Source organism: Thermobia domestica, chromosome 8, assembly GCF_964235325.1.
Source record: "Thermobia domestica chromosome 8, izTheDome1.hap1.1, whole genome shotgun sequence".
NCBI lineage: Eukaryota > Metazoa > Arthropoda > Insecta > Zygentoma > Lepismatidae > Thermobia > Thermobia domestica.
This window is the reverse complement of record NC_137461.1, coordinates 130,855,240-130,876,755: the sequence shown is the minus strand read 5'-3', so window position 1 is coordinate 130,876,755 and position 21,516 is coordinate 130,855,240. Positions and strand designations below refer to the sequence as shown.

Here is a 21,516-nt window from a genome sequence, read left to right as displayed (position 1 = left end):
AATTATTAAGTTATTACCTTTCTCGCTAGTTTGATTAGGAATTCTGATCCTAATACGATTAACCAAAAAGTAAAATAGCGTCTAAATTTGCAACAGCAGTAACTAGTAAAGATCAAAGTCTTTGTGCTTACAGCACTTTATATATTCATATGAATACATAGAATAAGATCTCTGGTCCCTTCAAATGCTATCAGTTATTGATGAGACCTGAGTACCATACACTCCGAATAGGCTATCTCGTTGGTACTACACCAATCCTATACAATCAAATGGAATTGACACATACGAGTACCATTTGGAATAAATTCGAAAAAGGATGCATGAATTTAATAGATATAATGCATCTTGATTCAGACCATGACAGTCATCCAGTCTGTATCTATATAACACTTCGAATTATTTCTTACAATTAACTCTTGTTCATTCGGATCATATACACTTCTTTGTTTATTACTGTTCAATTTTTGCCACTTTGGTTATCCATCTCTGCGCAAGTAATACTCATATAAAAACAGAAACAATAGTACATAACCTAACCTAAAAGTAGCATTGAGTGGAAGGCTTTAATATGGAACAAGATAGAGTGGAGAATGCATTGGAAAGGAACGGAAATCGGATGAAAATTTGTTAAAAGAACGGAAAGAAAGATTAATATTTCAAATTATTACGAGTATGAAGAAAAGCAGTAAAAGAAGCAAGAAGAAGAAGATACTATTGCAGAGGAAATGGTATCATTTGAAGTGTGGTATATGTAGTCAATAATGAAGCGTAATCTAATACCAAGGACAATAAATCACATCACACATCAATAAACGTCCTGAAGGTATAGATCACATGGTTGCATCAGCATATGTCACTTCTTGCCTTCTAGATTGGAAGTTATTACCTCTTACAGTCCCATGCGAATTAATCTGAAAATGATAATAAAATGAATTTTACATTTATTACCATTCTACATAAACCAATAGTTACATCATTTAATTAATTATATAATGTCTAGATTTTGCTGTAGTTCATTAGGCAGACCAAAGCGCAGATGGGAGGATAATAAGCTGGATCTCGCAGATATAGAAATACAAAGTAGAAACTGAATCCAGTTAGCTAAGGACAGTAATCAATGAAGAGCAGAGCATTATTTACGTTTGAGGGGCTCTTTATATGTTCAGCTCTTCTTTACCTGTGACAAATTAACTGCACTGCAGTCTTCAGCTGTATGCTACATGTTGCCAAGCAACCAATTCATGCAGAACGTTGGTATTCTATATAGAGAAACAAGGAAACTAGTGGTATATTATAGGAAGAAGGCTAGCAAGATGGGTCCCAATTTCTTACACTATATCTTAGGAACTTACAGTACATAAAACATCGCTGCGGTAAGGCTAAGTATCTTTTATCTTACGTTCTCGAAATGTATATCTAGTTTTCTTTTCTTTAAATTGTTTGGGGGTTCGCGAGAGAGAGGAAGTGGCCCTAAGCTATAAATCTAACTCTATGGCCTATGGAACCCAGAAGTTCAATGCCGCGCTCACAAAAGCTATCCACTGACTTCTATCCTTAGCCAACTGGATCCAGTTTCTACTTTGTATTGCTATTTCTGCGAGATCCATCTTAATAGTGTCTTCCCATCTGCGCCTAGGTCTTCCTAATGGTCCTTTTCCGATTGGTCTTATAGTTAAGACTTTGAATGCGTTCCTATTTTCTTCCATCCTGGCTACATGACCTGCCCACTTGAGCCTCCTAGACTTGATGTCTTTAAGAATGTTTGGTAAACCTATAAATTACGTAGTTCCTCGTTATGAAGTTTCCGCCATTCCCCATTCCCGTTCATCTTGGGTCAGAATATTCGTCACAGGATATTTTGTTCTCAAATACTTTCAGTCCATGTTCTTCCCTCAGAGGAAGTGACTATGTTTCGCATCCATACAGAACAACAGAGCCTGTCTAATTTGTACGTAAATCAGGAACTGATGGAAAAAGCTTTCGTGAACTCGGCATTGAAACCCTAGATTTGATAGGCCATAGAGTTAGTTAGTGAGATCTTTCTATTTTGAAACTTGTACAGGACGATTCTCCCTATAATTCACAGGCTTTGTGCACATACTCGTAATTTCATTGTTTTGAAATTACATGGTAACAAGACACTTCAGCATGAGTTGATTTGTAATAATACGGTTTGGTGATTTTCCTTTCACAAAAGTACAAAATACAAGACTAGATTAATAACTGAAGAGGGTGGAATGAAATGTATAATGTTATGTCCCACACTTATGCCCTTTAGGATGAAGAACACGGATAGTTAATGGAAGTGAATGATTTGAAGTAATGAGGAAGTGAAATGAGAATGTGGGTGAAAACAGAAGACCTCTGAGAAAATCTATGAACATGATGTTATCTACCACAAACTTGCATTGCAGGGAATCGAATCAGGGAATCTTCGCACTTGAGGTACATGCTCTAGCACTGAGTCACCGTGACCTCCTTGGCTACTCTAGCATACGGGTATTCTTTTCACTTACAAATTTCTTGACTTTCATTGAAGTGTGTTGGAGCTAAACCTTGCTGGGAAATTCCGACACAATGTGATTTTTTTTTACTGAATCACTTAAGTGTCCCACCTCCTTAGAAGGCTCATACTGTATTCATAACTGTGCTCATTATGTCATTGTTTTGTAGTAAGGAAATAGGTTCTTTATGAATCAAACGACTACAACAGTTCTTCTCAGAGTGTTTCCGCATCAGTTGCAATTGTCCTTATGTTAACGTTTAGTAAGTCCCCCGGTGCATACACAGAACTTCTTGTGCTGTACCGAGTCCGAAGCTAGAACACCGAGACAGAGGACCTTTCGAAAGAGAGCTAACTTGAGTTCACTCTACATTCATATGGCCTGACAAGAAGGACTTGATCGCTGACTGAATTGGAATTATAGCTAAATAGGCAATGACTAATCGCACGTCGTCAATACAATCAATCGCTCAAAATGATTTATTGTTGATAAATCTAAGTTGATGTCAGTATAGATTGCGTTAGTTTATTACCTCCTGCAGTTTTAGCATCTCAGACATCACATCATTGCTGTCGAGCTTATAGATTTAAAGTACCGGTATATGAATGGAAGTATGAGAAACGAAATCATTTTATAACAGCCGGCTCGCGGACCATATGCAGCCTGCCTAGCCGTGGCTTCCGGCCGGCTGGTTAGTTATTGGAAACAATAATTATTATAATTTTTCTTTTTAACAAAACCTGTTAAGAGTGAACTGGAAATTTTCCATCGATCACACAGTGTGAAAGACAAGCACTTGGCAAGCGCAGGTACTTAGGGGAAATTCCCGTCGGTATAAGGATTGCTAGATGTACTGACAAAGTTCTAAATACACTATTCTGCTCCTCTTTACTGAGTAAATATTTTGGTTAAACGGTATAACAGTTGTTTTGTGTTATTGTGATGTAAATTACGATGAACATGTTCTATCATTTAATACTATACTATTCAATTGTCGTAAAAATGATATACCTACAGTGAGGCCTGCGACGCCATTTAGTTCTGTGATTGGTCCGACCACTGTTCCAAGTTGCACACCCCTGTTTTATAAGTTACGTAGAAGCAGAAACACATCAAAGTTTCGCGGGGGGTTGAAGGAAGAAAAGTTTCTCTTTCTCCTCTTCAGTATGCACCTGCAGTGTATTTCAATGTTGGTTTTATCACAGAATGCAATGCTTTTCGTTTTCAGTTATCCTGCTTTGATGACAAGGCGACCTCAAGGCTCATTTTCTGACCGTTTCTCCAATGTGAAGCAGTTTCCTTATGGGTTTATAAGCTTCTCTTCCGGCTACAAGAAGTCTACGATGTAGTTTGGTTAGGTCTATATCAACTTCCTTTCCACTCTAAACGAGAGTTAAATCCACTGCTTTACGTTTAGCTTGCCTTTCCTGAGAACTATTCGGTCATCACTAGACGACGTTTTGTTTTTCTTTCGAGAGTTAGTCTGTTAGAATTGTTTCAACATTATGTTTACAATAGTGTCGCCGACAAGGAAGTTCGTAACTATCTCTCTTTCCATCATGGAAGTCTTTTGCGATAATGCTACAAGAGCAGTACGCTTGCTGAGAGTCGTATTCAGTAGAGATTCTCATTAATAGAACACGAAAAATACGTATACCTGTATTACATGCAAATAAATTCCCCTGTGAACTGATATACAGTAACTCTCAAAGCAAAACACACATTCACTCTATGGAAACAATGAATAGGAAATGCAAAATAGCGCAAGTAACTCGCGCTCTCTCTACTTGTCTAGTGGCTAACGTGCGTGCAACTTGTTCAATTCCAGGCTAAAGAGCTTTGAACGCATTACGGTGGTTTCGATTCAACTTTAAACTCTAAGCTGTGTCTCATATAGTCTCGGTGCTTAAAAAGGATGCTAAATTTGACAAACAAACAAACAAACAAAAAAAATAACTTGCTAGTAAACCAGCTGTAATTCAAATAGATCGTCAAGTATCTGATTATGATTGTTCCTACTAAACCAGCTGTAATTCAAATAGATCGTCAAGTATCCTATTATGATTGTTCTAGTAAAGCAGCTGTAATTCAAATAGATCGTCAAGTACCCTATTATGATTGTTCCTAGTAAACCAGCTATAATTCAAATAAATCGTCAAGTACCCTATTATGATTGTTCCTAGTTAACCAGCTGTAATTCAAATAGATCGTTAAGTACCCTATTATGATTGTTCCTAGGAAACCAGCTGTAGGTCGTCAAGTTCCCTATTATGATTGTTCCTAGTAAACCAGCTGTAATTCAAATAGATCGTCAAGTATCCTTTGTGATTGTTCCTAGTAAACCAGCTGTAATTCAAATAGATCGTCAAGTACCCTATTATGATTGTTCCACATCAAAAATTCTGTGTCCCACTATTACACAAATTACTATCTATTACACAAAAGCCACCTCATAAGCATCAGTTATACAGGTTTAGCAGTACCTAATAATAACCTAGGAAATATTAATTTTAAGAAAATTAAGGGATTCCCGTAGGGTTACCATTTCGTGCCGTGATAGTAGAATTGAATTCAAGTCTTTATTTTTCCTTTCGTACTATTGGCATTTAGTCTACTGGGACATAAACTTTATTGTATACAGTTGTCGTAGCAGGGAAAACGTATACCCTTGTGGTCCGTGGAACAGCATATATTTTCTTCGCATGTCCTGTAAAGCAATTTCTTTACAAGAAGTACCAAGTTGACTCAGACGTATACCCAGACAACTTTCTTGAAGGAATCTAACGTTGAAACTATGCACCGGATAGACCTTTAGTGAGTGCGTCTTTATGCAGAGAAAAACATAAGTATATTATTATTATTTTAAAAAAATACAACGTTTTGGGGTTTTTGGATCCAGTAGATCCTCACTCTCCACTGGTGTGCTCGTGAGAGGTGATGCAAAAAGTTCATTTTAGAATATCTCAAGAAAAGTTCCTATCGTTACGCACTTTATATAGTGTTATCTTAATTTCACTTTGTAGATACGAAAATTAGAGCATCATCACTTGCAAACAAATTCGAAGAAAGGGTAATTATTCCTACCACAATAGGTCTAAAGTAACTTAGTTTCCTTTTTTAACTGTGTCCACTTCTTGACTCATAATGCATTGAATTATGTTAACATACTTCGAATCATAGCCTGCGAGGCCAAGTTACAATAGAGCCCTCAACAATGAACATCAATAAAAAAACACTAATTGGGAAAGAAGAGAAATTTAATCGATCAGGGCGTATAGTCATTCTGACATTGAACTAGTGCAACTGACGAGAGATTTTTTTTTAAAAAAAAGACACAGTTCTGGATTCTAAAGCAAGACCTCTAACTGCTAAATAAGAACTCTACTCATTAACCAACTCAGCGTTCAGTGTAGGTTTTGCTTTTGTGTTTTCTTATTTTCCCAATAATTTTCTAAAAACATTCCTCATATAGATTAAATGTATCTACTTTGAAATTCCTACAAAACTCATTAGTTGAGGTTGAGATCTCCGCCGATAAAAAATGTAAACTTATCACCTATTTTGAGCTTCAGCACTGTGAATTTATACGAGCTCGTGGGTATGTGTACCGTAAATTTCCCTCTCATGTGGTTCGGATTCCACGTTAATCAGTAGGTCCACGTCTCATATAGCCTCGCCGCTGAACGGGACGTTAAACTCAAAATCAACTCAACTCAACGTAAATTTCCCGTTACATAAAGCAGAATCTCGAACGAGTCACATACAAAATACATATAATACAACCAATAAAAGTATAGTATTATTGTATTCAGATTGCTATGACGTTAAAGTTTATGTTGCTTTAGGAGGTCATACCCAGGTTTGTTTAATAAAATTTCATTAACTTACTATGGTTGAACGTGTTCTTCAATCTTGTAACCCCAATTTAACTCATATGCCGATATTGGACAACGATGGAACAATATTATTTAATTTTTCATTGTTATTTTATGTATTTCCATATGTTTATGTTTTTCTTTACTAAGAATATTTTTCGAATCTCTTTTCTCAGTAACTATAGAGTGGAAACACATAGATTCTCTTTAGAATATGCAATTTCCCAAACTTTTTCTTATTTACATTCTAGAGTGTCAAGACAACATTTATAAAATATTTCAACGTTCTACGTCTTAGTTTCGGAAATTTAAGTCCCTTCCTGCTTTATGAAAAGCAATTCCCAAAACCTCATCTTATTGGCAGCCTACGATGCAAGGAGGATAATTACACAAAATGTAAGGTTCTATGTCATAGTTTCGGGTATCTGGCAAACGACCCCCCCCCAAAAAAAGAAAACTTCCTATTCTTAGGATATATAATTTCCGAAACCTCATCTTATTTGTTGCCTAGGGTACAACCCGAACAATTTTAATGTTCTACGCCTAATAGAGTTCGAGATATGTTGACGAGTGAGTCGGTAACTCAATTTACTCACTCTCATATATATATATATATATATATATATATATATATATACAGGGTAAGCATAAAGTCTTGCTCTGATTACAAACATTTATTACAGAAGAACCGTTTGACATAATAATGCAAATACTGGTCAGTTACATAGGTTAGTATTAAAAGTTTTTTTAAGACCACTTCAACGTATGCCCCCTTGGTAGGTCGGAGAATGTCTAAGCGGTATTCAAGTTCCCGCCAGGTGTTTTGTAACATGTCTTCTGTCACAATACCTACAACTGCTTGTATCCAAGCCTTCAGTTGCTCGACGTCAGCAACAGGTGTGACCATACGAAGTCACAAACTTACGCTGAACACTGATGGGCGATTTGCTTTCGTGATACCACAGCACGCATTGCGCTTTCTCCTGCTTCGATGCCATTTCACCAACTAATCCGCGCGCGCCAAGTAACGTACTGCGTCAAGCACTAGTGTCATCTATCGGTCTTTAAAAAAAATTGTAATACTAACCTATGTAACGGACCAGAATTTACATTATTTTGTGCAACGGTTATTCTGTAATAAATTTTTATAACCAGGGCAGGACTTTATGCTCACGGTATATATATATATATATATATATATATATATATATATATATATATATATATATATATATATGTATATATACAAGATGGAAGAAACTATTTGAAAAATTTCGGGAGCTGATTCCTGACACCGAAACAAGCAATAATAAAAAAAAAAAGTCCTCTGGAACTTTGGTCAGTGAGGGATAGTTTCGGTGATATAAGGTGCCGAAAGCGTGGGAAAATGAACTTCAGAGGACTGTAATTCTAAACCAACGATACGTAGAAAGTGCAGTTTAGAACATGACACTCGAAGTCATATTTGTTAGATTGAAAGATAGATAGATAGAGGGTACCTTGACCCATCTGCGAAATTTTGTGAGAGGTTCCCCGGTCCTGTACTACCATACCAAATTTTTAAATTTAACAATTTTCAAAATTTAATGGGTTGGTCCTATGTACCCTGGCCATGGCCCCTGGACAGGGACCAGGGACCTAAGGGTACAAAATTGGAATCAGGTGGCGCCCTTGCTACAAAAGGGAAACTAAACAATCTACAAACAAACAATCTACCGTAGTTTAACCAGTGGTGCCCCCCTTATGTCCATGACGCACCCCCCAATTGTCTGTCCGTAGGTATTCTTCCATGAAAAAATCTTTTCGATTAATTTTGAGCCCCCCTCAAACATATTTATATAGATTTTACCCCCATAAATATTTCAATGACGCAGTTTGCGTCATAGCCCCCCTTTGTGGGCACCCCTGGTTTAACGATGTGAAACAAAGCTTTGTTTCTATAAAAAAGAAAAATATTATTATTATTGAAATTTGCAGAAAAGTAATGATTTAAATAACTATTTTATCCAATGGAAATTTAAGAACTTTAAGGAAGAGAATTATGACCTAGATATACTTTTCCTCCATAGTTCTCGTTATTTACAAAACGTAGATGAAAAATAGACCAACGTGAAAGTTCAAATTCCTAAAGTATTAATTCTTTGCTAATCTTCCCACAGCATTTAAAACAACATCATTTGCACAGAGTAATTTACATAAACCACGAAAACGCAAAATTATATTTTTAAATGTTCAAATTTACATGCTTTTCAGTTCTAAGAAGAAAGAGGCTTAGAGACAGCAAAATGTAACAAAGTTCTTTAATAATATTAATGGAATTAACATTTTCTCTTCCATGTTTTTTTTTTTAATTGAAACTTTTCGCATCACAATAAAAAAAAGAAAGGAAAAGGTTCACTCACATCTTCCCATGGAAAAGGAGCCAAGCGTGGGCGATCTCGTACATTTATGTAAGAGAAATTCACGCTATAATGTTATCTAGTTGTGAACCAATTTTTAAACAATGCAGAACTTTTTATCTTGCTTTTCTGCCTAACGTTTTTACCAAGAACATTTACATTGTGGTTTATATAAAAATGTTATCCATCTCAAACCCATCCTGTAAAATAAAGATGGTCATGTATATATTGATATATTCAAAAACTATTCTGTATTTTTTTTTGCAGGTGAAAGGAGAGGTTACTTTCCAAATATATATATGTCCTCCAAGCTATTAGACAAACTTGTTAAAATTTTAAATTTATTCAATTTTTTCCTCCTTTATTCTCATGTTCACTCGTTTTGTCAATCTACATGTGGAGTTACTAACACATACAACTCCCCTTCACTCTGAACACATCAAAAGAACCTTAAAAAAAAGCAGTTCCTCATTTCAGCACCTACGCACAATATAATTATTTTTTCCTTTTCATACAAAAATTTCCACGTTTTTCAGTCCTAAGATAAAATCATCTTTTTTTTTTTTTTAAAAAAAAAGAGTACCTTCAATAGCTGAAATTCATAAAATTTCCTTAAACTCTCTTTCTCTCTCTCTCTCTCTCTCTCTCTGGAGATATATATATTTTTTTAATTTTAGGTACGTACACACACTAAAACAAACGTTGTACTCCGTCACCGATTTACTTCAGTTTTTTTTTTTTTTTTTTTTTGGTAAGGAAAGTTTTAAGGGCAACTTCCTGTAAAACGTACATATCCTATAGTTGCCAACCTCAGTATTAAATTTCAAATTCCCTACAGAACTTTTACTTCAAAGTACAATGTGCTTAAGATAAATTTCAAACTTTTACATATTAAGTAATATAATTGTACACAATGTTATTCTAACGTGCTTTTATTTGTTAAGAAGATAATATCTAATTGCAGAAATTTGTAAATATAAACTATGTCTCAAATCTAGAAAGTATTAATATTCTGAGAACTGGAGTGGAAAACTATACAAAGATTTACTTTTAGACTATGATTTTGTTTTATACTTTTACAGGAAACAATCATAGAAAACATGTGTTTGAGGTATTTCTATTCATGTAACTACCTACAGTATACAATAAATCTTACCTTCTCCTTCAGTCTTGGTCTACATATTGCTATTATTTGAATCATACGCTTATTGTTAAGGCCGGGCCACAGAGGCTCAATGATAGAGCGTTCATCTCTGGAGCTTAGGGTCCCTGGTTTGATTCTAGTTTGCGCCAAGTGGACTTTGTGGTGGACGAACACCGTGTGTGTGAGTGTTCTCGGGGTTCTCCCGATTCCGCCCACTTTCTTCACTCCATCATTTCTCATCATCACCGTCTCCTTTAGCCGGCATAATTGTGGGACGTAAAACTTAAAGATTTCATTTCATTACATTACATTAGATTGTTAGAAATTTAGATATACTGGTAGTTGTGAAAAACCCCTTTTTAAAAACAAAAATAAGTTCTACTTGAAAGTAATAGTCAAAACCAACATTAAAGAATGCAAGTTGTTTATGTATGTATGTTTAGTAGTGTAGAAAAAGTGCATTTTTATGTAATTTATTGTTGTTAAACCAGGTCGCACATGAAAGTATTGAAAAAAATGAAATGATTAACTTAACTTTCTACGTGAATGCACTTTAGGCTAAAGGAGACAGATTAATGAATGAATAATGATATGAGTATTTTATCAGTCGGAGGAAATGGGAGATGGACGAAAATATGTATAGACACGGTGTTGTTTACCACAAATTCATATGATCTGGGACCGAAACAGGGTCTCCTGGCACAATAGATTATTTTTCTTCCATTTTTTTTAAATATTCAGCTGTGTGTCCACTATTGATTTTATACTGGACTAGACAGTATCATGAATACAGAAACACCGAGCACAGTTAAAATATTCGCGATAGGGTTTGAATCAGAACGATCAACTACATTATACTAGCATCCCTAAGCCAACGAGAGAAAGTAACTGATACAATTAAAAAATCCTCATTTTGTGAAAGATTAGAAATTAATATTTTATTTAATTTTTTGAAAGAAGATATCTCTTATATAGTCAAGAATATATTTAAAGAAACAAGAAAATCATTTAATGTTCTATACAATATTTTCCTTTGTTGTAGCTCAATTTTAAGAGGTTTTATATTCTGTAGCTACTATTAGTATTATTCCTCAGTTAACTTTTCACGTTCTGATAGTCGTTTGACATTTCGTGATATTACACTACAGCGAGCATAGGAACAGAAAACATACTGGAACATACTTATACGAGCCGAGATTAAACGAACTCAAAAGCTTACGACGTGAAAGGCATTGCCAAGATGAGCCTCTCCTAGTCGAGACCAAACATAGCGTCATTTATTCCTTAGATGATGGACTACTTGCCCACTAAACTTCGCTCTGATCTAGCCAATAGTTAAATTGTTTGATTTGATTTGATTTTCAGTTTACCATCCCTGTCAGCAGCGAGGCTATGTGAGACTTGGACCTACAACTTAATGTGGAATCCAAATCATATGAGCTCTCGCCATGAATCGAACCCGAGTCTCCCAAAGGTACGTACACTAACTGCTTAGCCACAAGGGAGCTCAAGAGTTAAAGAGAAATAAAGTAAAAAAAAATATATAAAAACCAATCCAAGCTGAGTCGAGCCTGGCCAAGCCTACCCATCAAATATAGCGATTTTTATTTCCTAGATCATGGGCTACTTGTCCACCAAATAGGGTTCAAATCAGGTCAGTGGTTACTGAGAAGTAAGGTACCACATACATAGAGACATACACATACATCAGGAATGAAACTATAAGCTTCCCTATCCTTACATCGGGAGCTATAAAGATAACACTGATGAATATTGTTATCTAATGGCTTGGCATTACAATACAAGAAAAAATCGTGTGGCTACAGCCTCAGTCAAATTGTAGGTTGATATTTATTGGCGATTATTGAACTTGAATCAAAATTGAAATCGGAAGGAGTATATCTATCAATTCCAGTTCTAATAAAGAAATAACATTCAAGATGAAAACTGCCCTTGACACGCTGTATCCATTTCAAAACTATTCCTTGCTATCTATTACAGTTACTTTTCAATCAGAACCAGAATTAAAACCCGAAGTTGTAGTAGATTTATATCTCTTCTGGTTTCGATTGAAAAAATAAAATCTGAGATGGTGTGCATCTCTAGGATCCATAATTCACATTTTCAGGAACCATACCTCGCAATCTATTATCGTTTCTATTCTATGGAAAGCAATATTCAAAACAGAAAAGGTAATAAATTTCTACCGCTTCCAGTTTTAATATGTATATAAGGGCGAAAACGGAACTTATTTTTGCAACGTTGAATCCACACACGCACGTACTCGTTTTGCTATATTATCATTTTCTACCCTAGTAATCAGTATTGACACCGGATATGGCAGATTTCTACCACTTCTAGTTCGAATAGAATCAGGAAAATAGTAAAGAAATTATTGAAACCTATTCTTGGAGCGCTAAACTCATATCAAAAACATTTCTCGGTATCTTTTTCCGCTTTTGCTCTGATATCTTCGTACAAGCAGAGGGAAATAATGCGTTCTGTAGCAACTCCAATAGTTACTCATAAACGTAAATTATTCTAATGATAACATTCATTATCACTATGTACCAAACCGTCACTGAACTTCAAAATTCATGTAGTATGAGCATTGCCTTTGTATAATCTTATAATGGTTGTTGGGTTGCATAGTACAGAAGTCGAAAAAGTGATCAGTAATCAAATGACTTTGACGTTCTAACACTGACAGTTATTAATTCCTTTTCTATTTTTTTTAATAGAATAACACTTCTTAACTAGTGTGTATTGATCACTAGCATTCATTGTGTTCAAAATTAACGAACTCTACGTATTAAACAACTCAAATATTCATTGCAGTTGAAGTGAAAGCTCGCTATTGGATACTTTCCTATGTCAATCCAGTTAACCAGAATTGTTCTTGATTTCCACCCTAAACTTACGTTACAACGTTAAGCTTAAAGTGGGATCCGAAGAACATGAGCTTCCATCGGGAATCGAACCCAAATATACCGCGTCAAAGGAGAGTACTATAACCATATAGCAACGGGCGACTTGTTTCTTCTTTCATCTGAAGTTACTACGGGTGACAAAGGGAGATAACGACAGTGTATATTAGTGGAAGAGAAGTCACCTAGGCGCACGGGAAGCCTGGTTTAATGACAAACAATGTGAATTTGTGATGGACAACATTTCATTTGTAGATCTCCTAGGAATTTTATATATCTCTATCTATCTAGTGCAAAAATTATTATATCATCATATCACTATTCACTTCGTTTGTCTCCTTCCCTCTAAGACCCTAAAGAACATAGTTTCATAGGGAGAGAAACTAAAAAATGTCACTTAATGTGTTTTATTGTATACACCTGTATTTGGAGAGTAAAAATCAATTGAGTACATTTTCAGTTATGTTATCTGGATACACTGCTGAGCTATCCTGGAAATGTTCTCGTTCGTGTTGAGTATTCTGCATAATGCTTTCATGAATTCGTCCAGCTATGAATTCAGCGAAAATTTTTTAAAGGGCGTGCTGCCAAAAATAAAAGATAAAAAGGCGGAACATTCTCCCTTGCTCTGTATAATTTCCCTTCTCGTCCTTTTTCTCTTCCTAAACACACACTCGTACAAACAAACGCTGATATCTACAAAGCGATCTCTCAGATATATATGAATGGTTGTTCTGCTGCTTATATGGCTATTGAAGTTGGTTGTCTTTTCATATATTCAACTGGCTGAAAATGCTTATTCGATTGTCTTGTTTAGAAATAATTTTCTTGTACAATACGTTATAAATTGATATAAAGTGCTTTAAAAAGTGATTTAACTGATTGAATTTGACTGGTTGTTTAGACTAAAATAGACACGAGGGTATACTAGACGAAATCTACGGCTTTGAAGAGGGATTTTGAACATTACACGGGTTTGTATATAAGTCAAGCACTTCCATTGCAAAACGAATCCAGATTCACGAGTATACTGCAGTGTATAATTGGGCTGGTATTAGACGAATTTAAAGGGAAGGAGTACCATCACTTGTGCTTTATCTTTACCTACTTCGACGCAAACTAGTTATATGTTGTACACTCAACAGCACTCCATTCTGACTGCTAGAACTCCATTAGGTCTGGTCCAGTACTTTTGATGGTATCACAAACTCCTGTACAGAAGCAACCCAATTTACACCTGACATTTCAACCAGGAGACAACAATTGGTAAGCCTGAGAAGCACTGAAATAGGCTTTCGTTGTGACGTTGATGTACGAATAAATTTCTCCATTCCAAGATTTATTGTTAGGAGCGTGTTGCCTAACTAGTGCTATATGTCAATGATATTATAATTCGTTCAGTGCATAATGTATTTCGTTATGTACTGATGCATATGAGAAGAAAGAAAAAAGGTTGATCATATATGGATTACAAAATGGCTGTAATTAACCGAAAATATCAATTCTGGAACAATATACGCACTTAACTTGCACCATTCACATAAAATGTAGAACGTATTTTTCAGCTAACAATTTCTATGGACACATCAATTTAAATTATGACCCCTCCGTTTGTTACAACTCGTCACTCTCTTTGTTCCCCCTCATTTGGCCGCAGCGCGAGATCACCTAGCTTGTGATCTCTCCTAACTTTACCTTAGAAAAACAGAAAATTCTCCTGATTGGAGAAAACAAACTTGTGTTTTTTGTACAGAATCATAATTTGGCCTCATGTCTAGTAAAGTTTGTTACTGTGAAAAAGTTATACAAATATGAGCTAAATTTTTATTCTTTTATTTCTCAGAATCAAATTTTACATTCTTGTAACAATACTTTAAAACCTTTTTCTTTTAGCAATCACAACTCTAGACTTACTTAAGTAATGCGTTCTATAAACCTTTACATAAATTAATACATAACTGAAGTTATAAATTGCTTAAGTGTAACTTTTAAGAGACTACAATATTATTATTTACACAGTTTGTAAATGGAACACCATGCAATTATTTTTACTAGGTGTAAGCTACAAAATATTAAAAGTATATAGGTTATTTATTAAGTTATATATTCTTTTATGCAGAAAATATATGTTGCTTATGTCGTTGTGTCTGTAATGGATGTCAAAGATACAAAGCCTGGAACATGTTCATTCATGCAAGTAGTTGTGGTTGTTTGGTACTTGATATTTATTACGTAACTTCGATTTGATGTTAAATACGTATACATATACATCAATTCGCATATGTGTAATGTACTGAACATACAGCAGGCATTTATTTATTCCCTATTTAAACAAAGCTTTGTACTTTGGGTACTGGTGGTATACCGAAATTGCGAAAAAAGTTCGTTTTTCTTCACGGTGAGAGCACACAACCTGGTATGAATCCAACCTTAAGTTACAGGTTGTCACGTCTCATGTCTTGGATAGAAATATTACAATCTCAAAACTACAAAGAATAGTTACTAATAGTTAGTGAAAAGTGAATGCATAAAAAACCTTCTTCATACTAAGTAACTCTATGGCTTATGGAACCTGGGGGTTCAAAGCAGCGTTTACAAAAACTCTCTATTGACTTCTCTCTATCCTTAGCCTTATGGACCCAGTTTCTACTTTGTATTCCTATTTCTGCGACATCCATCTTAATCCTTAGATCCTTCCATCTACGCCTCGGTCTTCCTAATAGTTATTTTCCGATTGGACTTCCAGTTAGGACTTTGAAAGCATTCCTATTTCTTTCCATTCTGACTCACCTAAACCTTTTAGATTTGATTACCCTAACAATGTTTGCTGAACGATATTATTTATGTAGTTTCGAGTTATGAAGTTTCTGCCATTCTCCATTTCCGTTCCTCTTGGGTCCGAATATTTGGCTTAGAATCTCGTTCTCAAATACTTTCAGTCTACGTTCTTTCCTCAGATTAAGCGACCAAGCGAAGCACACATACAGAACAACAGGCATAATTTTCGTTTTATATATTTTAACCTTCAAATTCATTGACAGAATTCGCCACGTTAAAAATTTTGAACTGAATAATAGCACGAATTCCCTGATTTTAGTTGACATTTAATTTCTTTGTGAATATGGTTTTGGTCTGTTAACATTAATCTAGATATTTGAACATTTCCACTGTATCGAAAGTATTATTTTATATTTTAACGCATCCATAACTTGCAGTAATACGATCTCGACAAAGTTCCATGTATTTAGTTTTCTCTTACATCCTTCGTACATTAGTTGAAAAATTTAAATTTCTGTTTCACTAATATTCGTCAATAATTGTTAATGTTTGTTTAACTATTTTATTATTGTTATTAAAACATTGTGAAGCTTACTGTTATTAAACCGTAATGGCATATGGTAACAGATGTTGAAGCCCCCTCTTGACTATATGGTAAAAATACGCGTCTTCAGCATAGATTCTCGATGGGAGTTCATCTGGTTCAGATTCCACGTTTGTCCGTAAATCCACGTCTCATATGCCCTGGGTGCTGAGGGGGACGCTAAATTACATTTCAATCATCAGCCAAGCTAACAGACGTTGGTGAAGATGTCATGTGTTTCTTAATGGAACATTACATATAATTTAACAATATGTTAAATGATAATAATCGTTGATGAAGTGAAATGATAAACCAGATGATGAGGAAACTCTAATTAAGCACATTAAACATTCTTACAGAATTGAAACTTGTCATGTATTTGAATACAATGTCTTGGGGTATATTATCCATTTCATTCATTGCATTGAGTTCAATTAGAGTATTAAAAAGATTCAAAGTATTAGAAAAATAACCTTTTTTGTAAATGTGTCTAGTGTGAAAAAATGATAGTGGATTCTACTCGTCAACTCGTTACTACATAAGAGATCTAAGAATACAACGAATATGTGAATAGTGTGTGTAGTTTGTAGATTTGTGTGTTTACCTCTCTTTCTAGGTCATTTTGTATGGCTTTTGATTGTCCCACAGGGAGAATACTTTGAATGCCTTTCTGGCGTGTTTCTCGCTTTCAAAACACACAGCCTCTTTCACATAGGATACAAATATTTTGCTTGCATGCTATTTATATGATTCACTTCTTCATTTCAATTCAGGAAATTTGAAGCACTATTTATTCAGGCCAATTCCATACAATTCATTATATAATGGGTTCGTAGTACATAGACGTTTCAACCTTCTATCAAAACTCAACAAATAGATTCGTTTTAAGCTACAAAATGATGTTGTTGATTCTAAAGTAAAATTGTACATAGTTACTCAGCCGTATAGATGAATATTTAGGAATTAGGAGGTTTCGGGTTTGAGTCACAAGAATGGTAGTTTTAATTTATTTCAGACCTGCAAAGTGAGCTCTGGATTGATTCCTAAATTACACTAAAATTGAGGCAGAGGAAAAGTTTATAACAATAAGCAGAAAAAACTAAACATTATAATTTATATGGAAAAAATAATCGAAAATAATAGTTTGATAAAAATCAACAACGTGGAATTCGTATTTAATTTTTGTACCCTGGGCTCACATTTCTCTTTTCTCTTTTTTTCAAGTGACATTGTAAGACCATGTCATTAAATATTGCCTTTTTTGTTTGAGGATATAGCTATATCAAGCAAGCCTCAGGGGAAAAGTTACCAACAACATATACAAAGTTCTTGGAAAGAGATTTGAGGGTTTGAGGGAAGATCTAATTAGCTTAGCTCTTCGCTTAATTAAAAATTGATTTTCCACACAAGTAAAAATGGAATAGAAAACAAAAAAAAAAAAAAAAATTTAAACAACAAGAATTTAAAGGTTGTTAGATAGAATAGAGGAAAATGGATTTTTAAAAAACAAATAGGGAGTAGGGAAGGGGGATATGCAACGTATATGATTTCTGTTGTGATTTATCTTCGAACTATTTTTTTTTCATTCTCTCTCTAGAACATTGTACCATCATCTCATTGATTCCCACTCTATGTCATGTTTCAGAAATCACTGTAGTCCACGAATCGGAGCTAGAGAGAGAGAGAGGGGGGAGGGGGGAGAAAGACTGCAGTAGTGCACCGTGAATAGAAAGAAAAATCCATCTCTCTCTCCCCCCTACTTCTTTTTTTTTCAAAATCAATTTACAACCCGTACTTGGCTGTCAATCATGGACGAGTTGTTTCCATAAATGAGCAAATCAGCTTGTTTTCTCTAAGCAGGCTCTTTTAAAGGAAATCTAAAAATCTAAAATCCTATTATATATATATATTGCAAAAACGACGAAAGTTGGAGTTGTGCATTCGTGAATGATGTTCATTTTTGAAATATTTCTAAAAACATGGCGAAACTCTATTTAATAACATTGTAATTACATATTATCCATAATCTCATAATCTGATAATACTTTAAGGATTTATGTTTTAAATGTTAAGTGCCTAAGCATTTTGTATTTACTTGTAGATGATTGATTCAAAGTAAGGAGTTACTTTCGTTTGTAAAGAAATGGAATTTTAACTAATGAGATTTTACTTATTAATTGTTCAAATTCTGTTAAATGTTCCTTGCCTTTAAACAGAATAAATAATTTGCATAAATTTTAAATTTATTTACATTAAATTTGAATGAAAAATAAAATTATACGAAACAGTATTTAGTTTTCACAATATAAGGGATATTTTAGTAGATTTCAAGAAGTAATTAGTAAAAAATGAAACCAATTAGTTGATTTCAAAGAAGATAAATTCATATATAAAACAATAAGCTAAAGGACATATGTGCTGCAGATGTCCAATACCGCATACGTACAATAACATAATAAATAAGAAAAAATGAAATCTTTAAGTTTTAAGTCCCAGGTTGTGCCGGATAGGCTAAATAAGCTGGTGATGATGACAAATGAATGAAATGGTGGAATGAAGAAAGTAGGAGGAAACGGGAAAATCAAGAGAAAACACAGGCACTAATAGTTATGGTTATTAATGGTTTTAACACGACAGTACTGACCGACAGTTTATGGATAACTATTTATAAGCACCCGTCATTATCAGGTCTTAATTCAGAAATACGATAAAAAAAGAGTAAATACCTGTCGTTGCCAACTCTTCATTGAGAAGATCGATTATAAAAGAGAAGAACAAAAGTTTAGTTATATCTCTGGTGTTTACCATCTGATGTTAGGTAATCCTGCATAACCACGAAATGTTGAAGATTGCATGCACGCAAGGTGTTCTCAGAAACTGCGAGAAATGTGCAATGTTTTCGCATACATTTTTACCCACTCCAAATCTGACCTCCCGAGGCAAAAATCAAAAGAGACTCCGTACAGAATTAGACCTGATGAAGATCTATCTCTGCGCCAAATTTAATGTCTTTATGTCACTTCTTTCTATGCAAAAATCTTATCACACACGACATAAATACGCACATTATTGTGTATATGTAAGTATCGGGTACCATAACAATATTTACAAAATATTTCTCAATTACAATAAAGAAATAATAGGATATAAAAATTACATACTCCTCTCTAAGTTTACATATTTACTCCGAACATGTTCAAATTATAATATAATGTCAATCTGTTGCTTGATTCGTGCAATCTTACGGCGATGGGTTGGGCATACGCAGTAGTTACACATTGACTTCGTTAGGCTCAATATAACTGAATCAACCTCTGTAATTATTGTGGTTATTTATTTCCTTATTGCTTTCAGTTTATTTTAACGTATTAAGTAGTGACTAGAAAAGTTTCTGAGTTCTATCTAGAGTTCTCTTTTTTGAGACCAACAGATCTTCAAGATCTTTCTTCTTCATAGTGCAGCGTAAATTGATAGGGGTGCTTTTGTATAAATTATGACAATTTAACATATATACTTAATTCCTAACTGGAAATCTCATTTCCTTTCTCTTCCTTCAATTTCAATGATGTATTTTGCGTCATGGTCTACCTGGTGAATATCTATGTTAAATTTGCCAAAGGTAAACTTCTGGGAGTGACTTTACTTCATCTTCCCCAGGAGTATGCAACCAACCTCCCTGGAGATAAGGTAAATTAAATTAAGATTAAATGCTACATTTGTGCAAGGCACGACCATTAACAAAAACAGTGTCCTAGTGTAGCCCATGCACACTTTTATTTAGACTACCAACTCAAACAAAAAAACAAAAAAAAAAAAAAAAAAAAAAAAATGTGGAAGAAAACCTGCTCGTGTTATTAGTAAAGTGTTATTTGAAAGATACCCAATCCTTACAAAATATTACAAATATTGTATCTTTGGAAAATAATATTAACAGCCTTTATTCTAGAAGGTCTAAGATAAATGTTTTTTCTGGTTTTCTTTCTGGTCTGTTCTTTCTTTATTATTTTGTGGTTAGGATTCTTTATCGAACTCACCTTGAAATGCGACAGAAAGCTGTAGAAATAATAGTCTAAAATAAAATTACACGGGGTACTTACCACTTGCTGGAACGTAGAGATTCAGATAAAGACAATCTTCACTTTGGTTTCTCAACAACGGAATTAACTTTTTCAGTTGGTGATATCTTCCTTTAGGCATTACCAACAGTGCAGCTGTCTTGTTGGAAATATCAGGATAATTTTGTGGACACACTGAACCAAATTTATCTGCCAACCGTGTTCCTTTCCATGGCTGTGGAGTCACTGGAGGCATATAACGCAAATTCCCGACTGGAGGAGACGCATACGGAACACCCAAGAAAGCCTCCACAGGCTCTAAATGCCTTGAATTCAGCTCAAGAATAATTCCTTTAATGCCGCCATATTTCGTTTCGATAATCCGTGAACTGTAGCGTGGGCCTCCTAGCGCCACAGTGGACAGAAGGAGAATTAGCAGAAACAAACGAGCATCAAATCGCTTTGAAGAGCATCTCGAACGCATTTTGAAGAAGCAGTATTTTGCTTCCTCACCACTTTTTTTTCTTCTTAAAACCACGGAACACTATAAAAAACACCCTTTTTCTTTGTTCGTTTCATCCAATCATGTTTTATCACGTCATCTGGAATTTAGAATACTATTTATGAGCACAGAAGCACACACGTACACGTAAAGATGAAAAGAGTACTTCAGACGTACTCGCATTTTGTAAACCTAACTGGGTCATAGATATATAAATCTTTCTATTTGTCTTACTAAACATGGATAAACATACATTATTCTAAAGAAAGCAAAAGGTAATATTTGAAAACAAAATGACACGTAGATTATATCACTTAATATAGAACATGCGTAACACACTCAATACACTTAGACTTTATAAATTATTTTTCACTTTCTGATTACACTAACAATAACACTCCTTCATTGTATTTTCTGAAAAGATTCCAGAGGTGCATTGTTTTTATTTTTAGGTGCTGTTCTGATGTAGAATCTGAAAAGAGAAAAAAAAAACATGAAATTAGTTAAGCAAAATAACCAATAGGTAACAGTGCATGTTAAAATTGTATGGTATACCTATATACAGGGCCGGATTTAGGTGGTGCATCGGTGCACATGCACCCTCCTCCCTTTGTTGTAAATATACACTATCTAAAGTGAAGAGCTAGTAGTGAAAATAGCTCTTCCGTCATGTTTCCGTTTGGGGCTTAAAAGAAAGCGGAGTTTTGTAAAATAATAGTTTAAGTCAATTTCCTGAAGGTTAAGGAAAA

General features: G+C 34.6%; 1 protein-coding gene across 1 annotated transcript in view; it reads right to left on the bottom strand.

The window, feature by feature from the left end:
* The window catches only part of LOC145693207 (neuroligin-4, X-linked-like), a 412,215-nt gene extending 390,979 nt beyond the window's left edge, over nucleotides 1-21,236 (bottom strand). Inside the window, exon 1 of the mRNA XM_081768991.1 lies at nucleotides 20,308-21,236. Coding sequence (XP_081625117.1) covers nucleotides 20,308-20,749 — 442 coding nt within the window. The 5' untranslated portion in view covers nucleotides 20,750-21,236. The remainder of the gene's footprint in view (nucleotides 1-20,307) is intronic.
* Nucleotides 21,237-21,516: the final 280 nt, after the last annotated feature.